Source organism: Lepidochelys olivacea (assembly GCF_965140295.1).
Source record: "Lepidochelys olivacea isolate rLepOli2 genome assembly, chromosome: 2".
Classification (NCBI taxonomy): domain Eukaryota; kingdom Metazoa; phylum Chordata; order Testudines; family Cheloniidae; genus Lepidochelys; species Lepidochelys olivacea.
The window spans coordinates 257528020-257546084 of record NC_140412.1 but is presented as its reverse complement, the minus strand read 5'-3'; the positions used below and the strand labels follow the sequence as shown (position 1 = coordinate 257546084).

The 18065-nt window shown below is 41.6% G+C and overlaps 1 protein-coding gene across 1 annotated transcript in view; it reads left to right on the top strand.

The window, feature by feature from the left end:
* Nucleotides 1-2226: 2226 nt before the first annotated feature.
* Nucleotides 2227-18065, top strand: part of LOC311515403 (sodium channel protein type 5 subunit alpha-like) — a 100185-nt gene continuing 84346 nt past the window's right edge. The window contains exons 1-5 of the mRNA XM_084618413.1: nt 2227-2304; nt 4321-4449; nt 7075-7166; nt 8084-8305; nt 17059-17122. Coding sequence (XP_084474539.1) covers nt 2237-2304; nt 4321-4449; nt 7075-7166; nt 8084-8305; nt 17059-17122 — 575 coding nt within the window. The 5' untranslated portion in view covers nt 2227-2236. The remainder of the gene's footprint in view (nt 2305-4320; nt 4450-7074; nt 7167-8083; nt 8306-17058; nt 17123-18065) is intronic.

Sequence of the window (18065 nt, the reverse complement as noted above, 5' to 3'; positions counted from 1 at the left end):
TGGAGTATCACAGTGGTGAATCAGACCCAAGGGCTTGATCCAGCCACTGTGGAGATCTAAGTACTACCAGTCATGCAGAGCCCTGCAAGGGTGTCCTGCATATCTTGCAGAGCTGCATGTGATCTTAAGCTCACTCTTGCTGCAGTAAACAGGCCTCAGAGAAGAGGTGGTGCACATGGCTCAGCAACAGTGCAGAGAGGGTGATTCTGTTGAGGATCTCCTCTCTAGCATGCTGAGTTTGGGGTCACATGGGCTGGCCAGCCTAGTTCAGACATCCCCTTCTCCAGCAGGTCTGCCTGTGTTCAGGTCCATGGTGCAGCTGATGGGTCTCTTGAGGTCCCTGTCTGTGAGGATGGCTCCTACAATTGCAGCTAGTAGATGTAGTAGAATATTGGAGGTAGGGGAGGGAGGGAATCTTTTATACACCCCCACTGCTTCCTGCATATGAGTCAGAAGTATGCCCTTGTTGCCAAGAAGGCCAACAGCATATTGGGCTGTATTAGTAGGAGCATTGTCAGCAGATCAAGGGAAGTGATTATTTCCCTCTATTCAGCACTGGTGAGGCCACACCAGGAGTATTGTGTCCAGTTTTGGTCCCCCCACTACAGAAGGGATGCGGACAAATGGGAGAGAGTCCAGCGGAGAGCATCGAAAATGATTAGGGGGCTGGGGCACATGACTTACAAGGAGAAGCTGAGGGAACTGGGATTATTTAATCTGCAGAAGAGAGGAGTAAGGGGGGATTTGATAGCCTTCCAAAGAGGATGGAGCTAGGCTGTTCTCAGTGGTAGCAGATGACAGAACAAGAAGCAGTGGTCTCAAGTTACAGTGGGGAGGTCTAGGTTGGATATTAGGAAACACAATTTCACTAGGAGGGTGGTGAAGCACTGGAACGGGTTATTTAGGGAGGTGGTGGAATCTCCATCCTTAGAGGTTTTTAAGGCTCAGCTTGACAAAGTCCTGGCTGGGATGATTTAGTTGGTGTTGGTCCTGCTTTGAGCAGGAGGTTGGACTAGATGACCTCCTTAGGTCTCTTCCAACCCTAATATTCTATGATTCTATGAAGTGCATATGTACATGGTGCATAGCACCATGCCCCATCTTCCCCCTGCACACTCCTCCATAGTTGGGTGTACGTGGATCACATCTGCTATGTGGTAACTCTATGTGCCTAACTCTCTCAGTTCCAAGTGGGGATCCACACCAACAGGGTCACTGAGTAGTGCTCAGCGCTGTTGCAGATCCCAGGTGTGCGGTAGTGCAAACCCTTTGCACCATCATCATGGTCAAGCCCATAGTTACTCTAGTGTTAAAATCAGTGTCAGTGTTATCAGAAGCAGTCCTCTGCATTTTGTTCCTGGCTTTTTCTTTGTTACCTCGGACAAGACACTTAATCTTCGTTTCTTCATCTGTAAAAAGGGCATAATACAATACCTACCTCAGAGTTTCATGAGGAATTCATTGTTATTTCCATTACTTGTACAGCAGTATTGCCCAAGGGCCCCAGCTAGATGTAGTAGAAACACAAAGTCACAGTTTCTGCCCTCAAGAGTTTATAATATAATTTTAAGACAAGACTCCACGAATGAGTGTAACAAATTGTAAAAAGGAAGAAAAAGAGTAGAAGGAGAATAGTGCCAAGCAGTGACATTTCCCACATATCTTCTTGAACAAACTATTCTTGGGTGAGGAACAATGATTTTGTGGCTCAAGCGTTGAAGTGGGACATTGACATCTGGGTTCAATTCCCACCTATCGACTATCTTTGTCACCCTGGTCAAGTCACTTAGGCCCAGAGACGCAAAACTGTTTAGGCTCCTAATTTCCACTGAAGCCTTAATAGCATTGTGGATCTAGGCCTTTGTCTTCCTATATGTAAGAGGAGGATAAAAACAGATCTCTTGTCCCACTCTTCGTTGTTTTTATTTATTTAGACTGAGTTCTTTTGGGGTAGGGACTGTCTCTTATTAAGTTTTACATATAATGCCTATTGCAATGGAGTCCCAATTTAGTTGCTTGGGTTCATTGTGGTCTGATGTCAATATGAATAACATACAAATAGAATTGTTAATTATGTCCAAAATTTTGAAACCAGATGTTAAATCTACAATGGCTTAAACATTTTTTGTATTAGTGGAGTGTTTCGATTACACTGTAATGTTCTTTACCTTAACTCCTGTTACTTACATTGTTCACTATTTTTATTATGTGCACTATTTTAATCAATTGTGTCTTCATGGCTATATTTGAGACTCCTAGGAAGTCTAAGTCATCCGCACCTCCTCCATGGAACAAGTATGTCGAGTAAGTATTTCTGTAGGAATTTATTTTTCCTAATTCTCTAGTTCTAATTAATTATTTATCGGGCCATATTCTGCTTTCATTTGCTGTATTATAAATCCAGAGTAAGTCTTTGGAGTCGCTTTGGATTTTCAGTGGGGTGAATGAAAACAGAATCAGCCATTTAGTGCCAAAAAAGTGCTAAGTTATTTTCATTATCTTTTGTCCACATTTAATTGTTCTAAATCCTAAAGTCCTCCCTTAATTTTTCCACATTTTTTTACTGAGGCAAGTCTCCAATCAATGTCATTGTTGACTAAGAGAAAGGATAAGGTCTTGAAATCCTTACTGAATTCATTTCTGTAATGTTGATTTGTACACAATTTGCTTTAATAAAATGGTCTGTCAGATGCTTCTTGCCTGTGGAACTTTGTTAATAAGGGGCCTTTTCTTCAGCATTGGCCAGATCTCGCAATTTTATCACAAATAGCAAAATATTCAATGTTTTTTCTTAAAGCTTCAACTCCTGATGTCATGTGAAAACCTGAGAATCTCAAACTTCATTTAAAAAAAAAAAAGTGTAAACTTCTATCCCTCCCAGTGTCAAAGTTTGAAAACATGAACCCTAACAACCCCAACATCCACATCAAAAAAACCACAAAAAACCTATTACTTTAAACATTTGTTTTAAGACACTCACATGACTTGTTGGGACCTGACTCATGATTTTCAAACACGCTGTGTTGGCAATACTGAGTACTCCAATGAGCTCTGTGCAGGAACGCATGTTTTCAGGGGCCTGGGATAAAATCTGAAACTGAGCCCCCCCATCCTTCCAAACAAATTCCACTGAGGTGAGGCTGTGGGAAACAGAGGGTTGGAGCATGAGCCTGCCCTGCACTCACCCTGCAGCAGTGTCTCCTCTCCCTCTGGGCATTGCCACCTGGCATGCAGAGTCAGAATGCCACTCACTCAAGTTTGTAGCACCAGTCAGTTTGGGTACTCTCTCAAACAGAGGGCCTGTGTCAAACTACCCCCTTTGCCCCTATTTGGGCAGCCCTGGCTCTATGGGGTTGGATCCGTGTGCCTGCATGAATCTCATTAACGTCAGTGCATCTCCCTGTGGGTGCAGGGTTCTGCCCTTGTGCAGCATGATGCAGATCTCTTGATCTAAATTAATAACTTCAGTCTGCCAGGTCATCCACTTTGCTAACTATAATATCTGAATAAAACTGTATGATTGTAATATATATCTCCATTTGAAAACCAGTGTACATCAAGAAGTTTCTCTGCAAGGGGGGGTCAGAATTTAGACAAAGTAATAGATGCTATGGTAATTCAAACACCTTTCCCACCCCCACCCTCAGTAAAAAGGGCTACATTGCAGTCAAGTAATTTCTGAACATATTTCCTGAATACCAAATGCCTTTAAAATTCTCTGAGGAGATCTCGAACTTGCTGAAATAAGTGCACTCAGAAAAGCCAGCAGAGCTTTTACTGCTAGTTTCCATTTTAAAGAAAATGCTGCCTTTAAAATTAAAGTCCTGTAAAGCTGTATTTCTGTGACCTTTTTTTCAACATTCTTTAAAGAAAGTGCTACAAGATACACAAAGTGAACAACATACAATGCACTGAGCAGCCACTTTGACATTTTGAACCAGTGAAGAGATGGATTATTGTCAAAAAATTTAAAAGTGGACAGTGATTTGGGGTGGCTCAAATTAGGGATGCCCAACCTGAGTCACTTTAAAATTTTAGCAAACAAAAAATTATCACATGTAAGCAAGTATACTGCAGACACAGATGTTGATAGCCACATGCAGACTGCTGGCAGCTAATATCTTAAGTTGCCTGCAGGAGTTAAGTGCTGATCCAATACCCATTGAAATCAATGGGAGCCTTTCTATTAACTTCATTTGGGGGCACTAGGTCAGGTTCTTGGGCAAAGAGACAGCTCGAAGTGAGTAAACTGCATGTGCCACATACCCTCCTCCATTAATTGCTAATGTTCTCACATTTCTTGGGCACTTCACTCCCCAGGTACACTTTCACGGCCATTTACACTTTTGAAGTATTGATAAAAATATTGGCAAGAGGATTGTGTCTGAATGAATTCACCTTCCTTCGAGATCCGTGGAATTGGTTGGATTTCAGTGTCATTGTTATGGCGTAAGTAAACATATATATTTTAAAGAGCTATCATGAAGGGTAAAAATTATTTTTGCTTGTGTTTATTTTCTCTAGAACTTTTCACTAAGGTTTTGTATTGTCCCCTTAAGACACAACAACATTGTAAGGAGTGATAACTGTATCTAGTGCTCTTGTATTCTCTTTGTTGTATCATATACTGGATATCAACAGCATGCCAGTCCCAAAAAAGAGGCTAAGGGGATTGTACAGAGGATAAAGATAGCAACATATATGATACATTCAATGCCATCAAGTAGCCATCAGCAGCCCCTTTTCTGTGAAATAGGAAAAGGGTCTGACCTGACAGGAAGTGAGATGTAATATCTATACTGTCATGAAGTATCTGTGTGCCACATATATGCAGACATCATGGTAGTCAGTGGATTAAATCTGGGATCGGCATCACCAAAAACAGTGTGAGCTTGAACTTTCTATAATTAGAAAGCAATAAAACCAAATTAATTAAGCCACTGTATTACAGGCTCCTCCTTTTACACAAGCTTGTCAAGAAGGTCTGCAATCCACAGGAGTTCAAGACCTATGGGATGTCAAATTTGGGATGTCAAATTTTTCTGTCACTTTCTTTTAAAGTATAAGTAACAAGGGGGAGGCGGAACTTATTACTCCATGGTTTGATTACTCCCAACTTGCCTGAGTGATGAGAGTTCCAAAGAAACTGGGCCTTTAAGTCCCTTATATCTTCGTTTCCTTTTATCACAATAAGGCAATGAACAGACAATACTATCATCCATAGTGTTTCCAATTATTTCACTGTAGATAGTATGAAGTGTACTCCATACCAACAGTGGCAAGAGCTACTCCCTGCAGAGTTCCTCTGAGCTGTCTGCACAGACAGCTTCTCATTCACTGTGCTCCCAGTGACAACACACTGACTGCAGCCCAGTCACCAGAGATGAGAGGAGGAACTTCCTACCACACACAGAGACAGCCACAGGACTTTTTTAGTTCCATTAAATCCATAGGTCCCTTTTACTAATTCCCAGGACACTATTGACAACCATTCTAAGGGAAGGGTCACCAGCCAAGGCCGTGGATCATGCCACAGTTTCCCCTTTTGGCTGTGTAACTCAGTCCTGAGTCAGACTTCACCTTCAGTAATCCGTTGTTCAAGGAAGGACTTTATTCATTAATCACCATTAAATTAAAATAAAGAATTCTAGGCTTCAGTTTTCCTCCTCCTCAGGGGATGATCCTTCTCACCGTCTCTCATCAGTAATTTGTCATCAGCCTCTTTTGCATTCCAGACTCTGCTGCTCCACCCCACATCCACTCTGGAGTTCAGTCTCTTCTTCTGCTATTTCTCGATGGAGAGCTAATGTCTTAGATACTTCCTCTTCAGGATGTCTCTGTCAGCACGCTCTTTAGCTTCCTGCTTCCTTCCCAAGCTCAAACTGTAAACCTCTCTGGTCCAGAGGTGGATACCAACTCTCCTCCTGGACCTTGCTGATTGACTAGCTCCCCACTGTCTCCCTTCTCCAGTGATTCTGACTGTTCTCTTCAGGCTCTTACTGTCTAAGCTGCCATTCAGGGCTTGTCCCTACAGCAGCCTATTGCATGCCTATTGCATGTCCAGCCTGTATCCGTCACAGAGCTTCGCTAGAGAGAGATTCCTCTTTATACTGTTCTAGCAGTCTCTGCCAGTGAAGAAGTGACTCATTCTAAATTCTCCAACTCTACCTCCCACTTGGTTGAAAGAACAAAAGGTGTGTGGGTGGGTAGGTGAACACGCTTGTGTGTGTGTGTGTGTCAGACAGAGAGAGAGGTGATAAACAGAGGTAGCAACAGGTAGGGCTGAGAAAGAAGAGCCAAAGGCAGTAACTGAGAGGTACTAGGGACTGTGTGTGTGTGTGAGTGTGAAAGAGAGAGAGAGAGAGAAGTGAAGGTGTCAGATTGTTTTGTGGCTTGGACTGTTTGATCTGTACTCTGGGAATAGAGGAGACTATTACAGGGTGGAATTGATTCATTTTCTTATAGTGAGGAGAACTGATGGAATCTCCTTCCTTAGAAGTTTTTAAGGGCAGGCTTGACAAAGCCCTGGCTGGGATGATTTAATTGGGTATGGGTCCTGCTTTTGAGCAGGGGGTTGGACTAGATGACCTCCTGAGGTCCCTTCCAACCCTGATATTCTATGATTCTATGATTTTTTTTCCAGGGAGGAACCGTGATGTAGGAGGAATTGATAGATTTATTGTAACCCAGAGAGGAGGCAAACTTTGAAGTATTACTTGGGAATTTGATCAAAAGTAATTATTTTCTCCTTCCTCTGGCCAAAATATTTTTAATAAATATTTGTAATAATTAATGTGTTGCTGTTTTTGGCTAAATTTAGAAGCTCATGGTATTGTGGGATGTTGGAAGCATTCATAATCAAGCACTAATTTATAAGTATGTGAAGTAATATTGAAGTAATCAAGAAATGGATCCTTGATACATATAATACTCAGGATGAGCCCTTGACATTGGGTTTGTTAATGCTCAAGATATTATATGCTCAGAAGGGTTAGAAATTAAGAAAAGTTGTATAAAATATTTCCACTGTTCATTCAATTTAATAGCATATTTTGTCATGTCTTGATTTTATAGATATGCAGGGGAGTTTAGTGATCTAGGCAATGTTTCGGTACTTCGTACATTCAGGGTTCTGAGAGCTTTAAAAACTATTTCAATACTCCCAGGTAAGAAGCCCAGATTTTTGAATATTTTCTGTCAACTACAAGTGATTCTCTCCTCCAACCATTTCATTGGTTTTGTAGGTCTTTTGTCTTTTTTTTATCTGAGTGACTTTGTGTTACAGAAACAACTGAATTTGTGGATGTGGTGGTGTCTCAGGATTGTTGGCCCAGTCAGAATAATTTAAGCACTGGAAACAATCTGCCATTTTAGTTATTTTGATTGTTCATGTCTTTAAGCATTTTGCTTGATTTTTATAATATCTGTTATACAGAAGGCTGTTCTAATTGTTCTTGTTGATCATTGTTTTGACTGTGCAATGTCCTTAATGACTCAGCAGACTTCTGCTTTATAATTAATATTTATTATTATTAGGTCAAATCCTATTCAGTTTTTACTCATTTCTTAATCAGGCAAATCAATTACGTGTTTGCTGGTTAACAGCTGTAATGAAATTGAATATGGTTGATGGATCTGGTCCATTGGTCTCTTTCTGGTCCCCTTGTATTATTTTTCTGTATGTCTCTAGTGTTTACAAGTCCTCCCAAGGTAGCATCATTGCAAATTTAATTAGCAGGATATTTATTCCCTTTTCGAGATTATGAAAGTCAGATTCTCCCTGGTCCTTGCATGGATGAGGGTACAATTCATGCAGGAAGGACAAAAGGAGCCTTTTCCCCTCCACACACTCCATACTCGGTGCAAAAGTTCTAGGGACAATTGCTTAGACTAGAAGAAAAACTTCTTTTCTTACTTTGATTACTTTTGTTTCATCTGGACTATATTTGTATTGAAAAGATACATGCAACACTGGCCAAGTGACTATGAACTTGTGGAGACTGTATGTTGTTTTGACTCCCAAAAGCATGATACATGTGTTTCAGTCTTTTAGTCCTTATACTGCTGAATTTTCTCTCTCTAGGACTGAAGGTCATTGTAGGTACACTTATCCAGTCTATTAAGAAACTTGCTGATGTGATGATCCTGACTGTTTTCTGCTTGAGTGTCTTTGCCCTGATAGGCCTCCAGCTCTTTAAAGGCAATTTGAGACATAAGTGTGTCAGGGATTTTAACTCCACCAATGGAAGTATTTACTTGGATGACAAAAAATGGGGCTCCTTTGATGAGTTTATTAATGATTCAGGTATGTTGTCCTCTTGTTTCCTTTTAAGATGATAGATTTATAGATATATATATTGACTCCTGCACTGCAAATATATTGAAAATACAGATGAACTACTACCACAGCACAATGTTAATCTTTAAAATGCCAGAATGATTTGCAAAGGTCCAGAGATGATTTCTGCTATTGGTGCTACAATTCCTTTCTTTTTTTCCCCCATCAACCCATTATTGAAAACAGTGTTTACAAAGTTTCCAATAATAGTCATCTGTGTTTCCCAGTATGATACCATAGTAACTGAAATGCACATTAGCTCATTCTCTGACGTAATTTACAGACGTTTGGCCTTGTACAGTGTACTAAGCAGTTATATACGTACAGTTTGCTGTTCATTTAAGAAGTCTGCAGATTTATGTGTTCTGTTGTGGACTGTGAACAGTTTTAGCTGAACTGAATATTCAACTAAAATGTGTGTTTTCCTTATAAATAAGTTGTATATCTTTCTATTCCATATGTATTTCTTGACTACAATTAGTGCTGAAAATATGGATGTGTAGAACAGACATCTAAAAGCACAACAAAGCATCTTCAGAGGAAAGAAAAAATTTAGGTGCATCGAGGGAAGAAAGAGCTTTATGAGGAAAAAAGATCTCAAAATACATGAGAGAACAACATGAGAAAAACCATTTGCATGTGCTGAATCTGGGGAAAGTTTTATCACTGAGTGAAATCTCCAAATACACCAGGAAATTTAGACACAGGAGGAACTATCAATAAGCACTGTGTGTGGAGAAAACTGTACTTGTAAAAGAGAGGTTAAAATACACAAAAGAATCCACCCAGGAGGGATGCATTTTGCATGCACTGAATGTGAAAGATTTACTGAGATGGGATCTCTCAAAACTCACCAAGAATCCAGTTATGAGAGAAATTATTTATATGTACCAGATGTAGGGAAAACTTTAATGGTAAGGGAATTCTCAAAACCCACTGGAAAAATCCACACAGGAACCAAGTCATTTACAAGCATTGAATATAGGAAGAGCCTCATTCAGAAGGCAATCTCTAAAAATACTAGTGAATTCACACAGGAGAGAGATCTTTTCCATGCAATAGATGTGTAAAAGCTTTGGCTAGAAAGAGGAATTTCAAAATACATAAGAGGAATAACATGAAACAGAAACCAGCCACCTAGCCCTCATTTTTTTATTTTAATTTTTAAATGTTCCTTTACAAACATTAACTTTGCTGTGTTGCACATCATTTATATTTCATTGTAGGATACACATTTGTGGTTCATAATGTGTCCCCTTCCTTGAGGTGTGGCTCAAGCCTCCCCGGGGATGCTTACTACTTAGAGTGACTTCTCCCTTCTCCTTGCATGGGCTGGTCTTGGGCTCTTTAATGTGATGTCTGGTGCCTCCACCCAAGGTGACTCTTCACTGTGCCCAGGGCACAAGGGGTGCTGTCTTTTCGAAAAATGACTAATGCTGCTAATGGGCAAGGAGTATAAAACCCACTACATAATGACAGAATAAAGCACATCTATACAAAGCACAGCAAAAAAATGACGCACCCAGAAATAACAATATAACAAAGGACGATTTTATTCAGAGCAGGAAAATGGCATCTGAGAAAGGAAAGCCTTAGGGTTAACTAATAAGTACTAACACATCAACAAATTTCCCACCTCCCAGCACTATCTACTCTTCTCAAACCACAGCTCCCTCCCTGGCATCTTCCCAGCCAGATGACATGCTAAGGTTGAATCCAGAGACCAGTGCTGTGAACATTGGCCAGCATAAACAAATGAAAAAGGATCCTCTTACAGTGTCTTCACCTCTGGATGGGGCAAGGTCATCTCCTGGCTCTTTAGTCTGGAGTTCTGTGGGGGTCTTGGCTGGCCTTTGGTAGCCAGTGCTGAGTTGGGTCTGACACTCTACACACTGCTCTGGGTAGGGGTGGAACTGCCTGAAACCCTGCACTAGATCCCACAGCAGTTCAGTTCCCTTTCCGGAGAGTGGGAGTTAATCAGAGACTTCCTGAGCTACTGTCCTACTTTTTCAGCTCCTTGTTCTCCCTCCACTGCTTCCCTCCTACTGTATGTTCAACTTGGTTATTTCATGTTATCTTAAAAATAAATTGTAATTTTGGGGCAACACAACACAATTTTGGAGGCTAGAGCAGTGCAAAGCAGCCAAAATCTGCTCTAGGTCCAGTACTATTAAATATTTTCATTAACAACTTGGATATTGAAGTGGAGACTATGCTTATAAAGTGCTAGCAACTCCTCGGAGGGGTTACTAGCACTGTAGATGACAGAATTAGAATTCAAAATGATCATAGTAAATTGGAGAATTGGTATGAAATCAGTAAGATGAAAGTCAATAAAGTTAAGTGAAAAGTATGACACTTAGGAATTAAAAAATGAACAAATACAAAATGGGAAATAACTGGCTAAGCAGTAGTACTGCAGAAAATTAGCTGGGGGTTACATTAGATCACAAATGAATATAAGCCAACAGTGTGATGCTGTTCCAAAAAAGTCAAATGTCATTCTCGGATGTATTAACAAGTATATTGAATGTAAGACATGGGAGGTAATTGTCCCGTTCTTCTTGGCACTGATGAGGCCTCAGTTGGAGTACTGTGTCCAGTTTTGTATACCACACTTTAAGAAAGATGTAAACAAACTGGATAGGGTCCAGAGGAGAGCAACAAAGATGATGATAGGTTTAGAAAACATGATCTATAAGGAAAGATTGAAAGAATTGGGCATCAATGGCTATTAGCAGGATGGGCAGAGATGGTGTCCCTAGCCTATGTTTGCCAGAAGCTGGGAATGAACGACAGGGGTGGATCACTTGATGATTACCTGTTCTGTTCATTCCCTCTGGGGCACCTGACACTGGCCACTGTCGGCAGACAAGATATTGGGCTAGATGGACCTTTGGTCTGACCCAGTAGGGCCATTCTTATGTTCTTATGTTTTGTCTAGAAAAGAGAAGTCTGGGGTGGGGGGCTGGGGGGTGCTAACAGTCTTAAAATATGTAAACGATTATACAGTGAGGATGGTGATCAATTGTTCTCAATGTCCACTAAGCGTAGGACAAGAATTAATTGGATTAGTTTTCAACAATAGAAATTCAGGTTAGATATTACAAAAAGCTTTCTAAGTATAAGGATAGTTAAGATGTGGAATAGGGTTTCTTGAGAAGGTTGTGGAATCCCCATCCTTGGAAATTTATAAGAACAGGTTAGATCAGATGTTCCCAAAGTTTGGGGCATGCCCCTCTAGGAGGGTGCAGAGGAGTGTTTGGGGGGTACAATGGGTTCCAGACCAGCCCCCACAGGGGGGTGGGGAAGGAGCACCAACCAGTCCTGCCCCACCCCTAGCCATGCCCCGCCCCCAGCCTTGGCCCCCAGCTGGGGCTCCACTAACATCCCTGGCCCCACCCCCCAGCCTTGGTTCTATTCCTGGCCGTGGCCCCAGACCCACTCCCAGCTCCATCCTCAGCCCCCTTACCCTGTCCATGTTCCCTCCCCCTACCACTTCAGAGCTGCGGCCCTGCTGCTAGCCCCAGCTCCCGGGGGGTGGCGTGGATGGGCAAGAGGGGGCGTGACCCTGAAAAGTTTGGAGACCACTGGGTTAGACAAACACATGTCAGGGATGGTCTGGATATACTTTATCCTGCCTCAGCATGGGGAAGTGGACTTGATGACCTCTTCCAGCCCTATATTTCTATGATTCTGTACTGGTGAATCTGTCCCTTAACTTGCAATTGACAAGTGGGCTATATTTAGTGAGACTGGTACTGTATGAAGGGGGTCAGAAATAGTCCTGTCTCCGAGTCTCAATGTCTCTGCACTTTAAGGGCTTCCCCTGTGTTGCTGCCTCAGTTCCCCAGCAGTGCTACCTCAATGTGCAGTGAAGCCAAAGTAGCAGTGCCTTTCAAGCATGAATGCCCATGCCAACATCCAAACATAGAATCTTTAAGGAGCAGTGACAATTAAGCCATATAATCTACGAGTGAGAACTGTTGATGTGTGTCCAGTCTCCCTCATATGACTGAGTCATTACAATCAATAGAATTGTTGCATGCAGATTAGCTGCAGATAAAGGGTGGTGATTGGTTGAGTGCATCTTGGTACAGGAAAGTATATGGTACTGAAGTACATTCAGCTGTTAGGGGAGCTGGAATTTCCTTTACTTTCTGTTTGGCTAAATATTGAGTCCTCAGTATGGATGCCCAATGTTTTCTCAGTACTGAGCTCCTCTGTAGAACTCACTGCTAGACTTACATTAGAACCTATCATTCCACCTTCAGCAGCCCCTCCCTTAGTGGTGAAATGTTCATACTCATCCTGTGAGTCTCAGCACAGTGGGGAAGGATCCCCTACTTATTCCTCAAGGATCCCCCTTCTTATTCCCCTTCTTATGAGTTTTATGAATTTGAGAGGGAATCCAGGACTTCATGTAGACCTAGACACCATAAAGTTTACGAGGATACACATATTCTGGTACCTTTTCCTGTGGCCTCTGGTCATTACATGAATAATGTACCACCATGGCCATATTGGAACTATTGGGGTCCTTATTGTATAAGGCATAACTCCCATGCACTAACCTCCAGGAAGATATCCTCCTTCCCTAATCAGAGGCAAAACCGTATGATGACTGAGATGACACCACTGGATCTTCGAACAACAGAGGAACTTTCTGAGGAAGAACAATCTCAGACTGAAGATCTACAAGTATCTGACTATTTTGTCCTTGTCTTCAAGTGAGGTATTGATCCCCTTTATTTTATCTCATCTGAATGACTACAAGAGCTTCCAAGAACTGCTGAAGCAGATAGCTGAGTCCTCCCAGATTCCATTAGCAGAGATGCAGGAGTCCCCACAGAAATTACTGGACGTTCTCCATGCCACAGTGCCAAAGATTGTGGCACTCCCCATTAAGGAGGCTTCTTTGGACCATGCCAGAAATATTTGGCAAACACTTGCGTTGATCACCTTCACCTCAAAGAAAGCTGACAAAAGATTTCAGGTGTCATCTGTTAGAGAAAAATATCTTGTCTCTTGGGTGATAGTGGCAGATAATGAGAAAAGCTGACCATGTCACCCAAGAATGACTCCTTGTGAAAAGGAACCAAAATGGCTAGATTTAATTAGTCAAAAATGTTACTCATCTGCCAGTTTAAAATTCAGAATTTCAAAGTATCAGAAATCATTAGCGTATTATGGTTTTCTCAGCTACAACAACTGTATGGATTTTTTTGATAAGCTGCCAAAAAAAATAGGGAGGCGTTTAAATCCTTAGTTTTGGAAGGACAGCTGATTGTTAGCATGTCCTTATAGGCAGCTCTGGAAACTGTTAAGTCTGCTTCGTGAACTATGGCAGCATCAGTGGTTATGAGGTGGATGTTTTGGCTCCAAAGTTCGGGCATTCCAACAGAGGTTCAATCAATTGTGGAAGATCTTCCCTTTGTGGTTCAGAACTTTTCAACACTAAAACCAATGACACTCTCCACATGTTGAAAGGTCCCCAAGCCACACTTCACTCTCTTATAGTGTATACATCTGCAACCAAAAGAAAACAAAGGAGACCTCATAGCTATTCTAAACAGAGAACATCACATACATTTTCTTTTACCAGAGAAAAACAGAACTCCATAAAAAGAGGAAGTGTTTCCAAAGAAAAGAATTTCTGCATCAGCCACCTCTCGATTCTACCCTGAATCTACAAACATCATTTTGACAGGTTGGTCGAAATTCGCACCACAACCGTTTTGATAGATCTAGACCCTTCTTCCACTCCATTTGGGAGCCATCTACACTTCTTCCCAAAATTATGGGACTCTCTAACAGACTGCTGGAAACTGAAGATTGTCTCAGTACATTAGTCCATACAGTCCCATACTGCACTCGCCCCTCACCCACTTCCGATGCCTTTTCAGGGACCCCTCTTATGTGAGACTATTACAGAAGGAACTAGAAACACTTCTGTCTCTCAGAGCAATAGAAGAGGATCTACAGGAATGCAAGAAGAAAAGTTTCTGCTCCAATTAGTACCTCATACCAAAGAACAAGGTGGGAATGGAATCCAATTTTGGATTTGAGAGGACTCAACGTTTTCATACACCGTTTTAAATGCAAACGGTCACTTTAGTCTTCATAATTCCATCTCTAGAGCCACAAGACGGGTTTGCAGCTTGTGACCTTCAGGTAGCCTTCTTCCATATTTCCATTCATCTGGTACACAGAAAATGCTTAAATTTCCAGACAGGACAGTACAATACACTACTGTATCATCAGAGACCCTTTGATCTCTCTTTATAACCAAGGATGCAATGTTCAGCAAGGTCTTAACGGTAGTTGCTGCTCATATAAGAAATCAGTGTTAGATTCTATGACAGCCAGAACCTGTCTGCCCCAAGACAAATTTGAAACCATGTCTAGTCTTATTACTCAACTTCAAACAAACCTACAGATAATAGTAAGGACGTGTGTAAGTCTACTCAGACACACAATTTCCAGAAGGTTCACTGTGCTGATTGCCAGAGTACGCCTAGGCTGCATGCAGGGTTGGCTAAAATCAGTGTATGCACCAAGTTGATCCCTCAAGATGTTCTTTCCTCACTGAATTGGTGGAAAGATCTTGTGACAGATGCATCACTTCTGGGATGGGGAGTACATCTGGATCACATGGCAAGTGGACTTTTGAGGCGACTCTTACATATAAACGTATTGGAACTCAGTGGTTTGCAAGGCCTGGAATTGTTACCTCTGATTCAAGGATTGTCTGCCCAAATTATGACCAACAAAATGACTCATGTTTTATAGAAGCGGGGGGGAGAGGGGGGGAAGGAAGCATGATCATCCCGCCTTATGCCAAGAGGTGGTTTGATTATGGAATTGGTGCATTTGACACCAGATATCTCTAGCAGCAGTTCACTTTCCAGGTCTGCTAACACTCTGGCAGACAATTTAAGAAGGCTTTTCTCCTCAGATCATGACTGGACAAAGTTCCTTTGATTCCCACGGTACTCAGAAAGATCAAGCAAGGCACTGCCAGTGTCATCTAGATAGCTCCCACTTGGCTGAGGTTGTTTTGGTACCTGGAGCTGATAGTTTCTCCAAGACCTTTACTCCAAACATTAGATGTGATATCCCAAGACAATGGGAACATCCGTTGTCCAACCTCCTCCTCCCTCCATCTCATTGCATGGCTAATGGATGGGTGTCAGATAGAGAGAGGTTTTTTTTTTTCAGATGTCCTGAACATTCTGATAAATAGTAGGAAAAATTCTACCAGAGAAACCTACACTGCTAAGCAGAAAAGATTTACAACAGGGTACATACAGTACCAGTTATGCCCTGTTAACACAAAGATACCTATCTTGGGCTATTTACTCTCTCTAAGGAACTCTGGACTTTGAATTAGTTTTGATAAAGTCCACATGACAGCCACCACTGCATATCACCCTCCTATGGAAGGCAGTAAAGAGCCTTCCCACTGCTCTGTCTAAATTCCTGAGACCTATGGTTTTTCTACTAGTAAAGAAACCTCCCCTATCTCCCAGGACCTTAATGAGTTTGCTTGCAAGCTTGCAAGTTTGGTGGATCCTCCATTCCAACCCCAAGCAACATGTAGCAATTACATCAGCCTGGAGAATTGGGGAGATACAGGGACTCATGGCAGGTTTTCCCTACTGATAAGGTGTCTCTTAGGCCAGATCCCAAATTCCTTCCCAGGGTAAATGCAGAATTGCATTTAAATCAAAATGATTCATTTATCCGTATTCTTTCCAAAACCACATTCTAACCAGGGAGAGTCCAGATTACATATGGATGTTAGCAGGTCGCTAGCCTTTTATTTGCAAAGGACAACGCCCTTCAGAGCTTCCCCAAGGCAGTTTATATCATTTCCTGACACAATGAAGGCCAACCAATTCCTGCCCAGAGATTATCTTAATGGGTTTTGGGGTGAATTAGACCTTATTATATTTTAGGTAGTTTATGCTAATGTAGAGCCCATTCTGCTTGGGCACTGGCAGCCTCTTCTGCATCCTTGCAAAGCATCCCCATTTTGGATCTGTCCAGCAGCTACTTGGGATTCAGTACATACTTTTATCAAGCATCCTTCCATAGCGGAAGCATCCATGTTGTTCACTTCTTTTGGAAGAGTTGTGCTGAAGTCTCTGTTTAGGTAGACTCTGAATACTCACCTCCTCATATCAGATCACTGCTTGGGAATTGCCAAAAATAGAATACATATAGGGAGAAACTCTCACAGAAGAAAGATGTTTAACTTGTACAGTAACTGGAGTTCTTCAAGATGTATTATCCATATAGATATTATATGACCTGCCCTCCTTCCCCACTACTACAGAATCCTATTACATGTGGATTCTGTAGTTGCAAAGGAACTGTCTGGTGTGCATACACTACCCTTGATACAGGATCACAAGGACATTCAGGGCACATGTGCAGACCAAATGGCCAAAAGACTCCAATCTCTAATGCAAGAGATGCATGTGAACCAAGAGTGGAAATATATATATGCACATGTGCGCACACACACACCTCAAAGAACTCCAGTTATTGTACAGGTAAGTAAATTTTTGAATTACTCAAATGTCTGTTTTGCCTTTTGTGTCTATGTGCCCTTGCCAATATTTATTTCACTGGATATTTATCATGTTATATTAATCTAGGAGGTACATGTTAAAAAGTATTTTGAATGTATTATGCTTTCATTTTTCTTGTAGAAAATTTTTTCAAGAAGAATGGCACCATGGATATCTTATTGTGTGGCAACAGCTCAGATGCTGGGTAAGTGCAGTTAACCTTTCTTGGTTCTAAACTTTTTTGTTTGCTTCAGTACTTTTTGGCTTAATTCAGCCCAGCAGTGACTAATGTGAAGAGCAAATTTCAAGTTCCTAAAAACAACAAAATGGGAGCAAGGATAATAAAAATATAACAAATAAAAGACAGTTTAATGAATGACAGGGGATAGAGTTTGAGCCCCTGGTTTCTATACTCAGATCTAAGTTCTTCCTCGGCCTTCTGGCAGATGTTCTTGCAATTACTTTAACTTTCTTCTCAGAAATGTATTTAATACATTTCCATTTAATGAATTACATTTCAAAAGAATGAGAGGTGGAGATGGAAGTAGGGTTAACTTCAGTGTTTTCATTTCAGAAAAAAATAAAATTTAACCCAAATCTGTTTCTACCCTGAGGGTGTAGAAGGATAGGACTGACAAATAGGCAGGGGGGACTCAGCTGCACTTCCTCTCCTCTACCCAGGACATCAGACAGGATTTAAAAGGTCAGGGACAAGATATAGAGTGTTTTTGTTTCTTGATAATGCAAGAAACTCCAGCCCCCTCACAAATTTCAACCCTTCAGGAAGGAGGCAGAGTCTCTCCCCTTTCACTCACCATAAGAGGAGGAGGAGGAGAAGTGAGGATGCCAGGGGGAAGGGAAGAACTTGTGAGGGGTGTGGGCAGATGTAGGGGCAGAATTGATGGGGTACAGCAGATGTGCGGTTGGGAGGGCACACTGATCTAGGGTCTGGGTGTGGGCTTTGGGGCTGATCTGATGTTGGAGCTGGGGGACAGGCAGAATTGATGTGTCAGTGAGATGTGGGAACTCTGACCATAGGATTAATTTAATACAGGCAAAGAAATGTAAATCTGGAAGGATTTGGCACTCTGAGGCAGTAACCCACTTGTCAGTTTCTCTGTTTTGGTAGGTGGAAGGGGGTGGTTTGC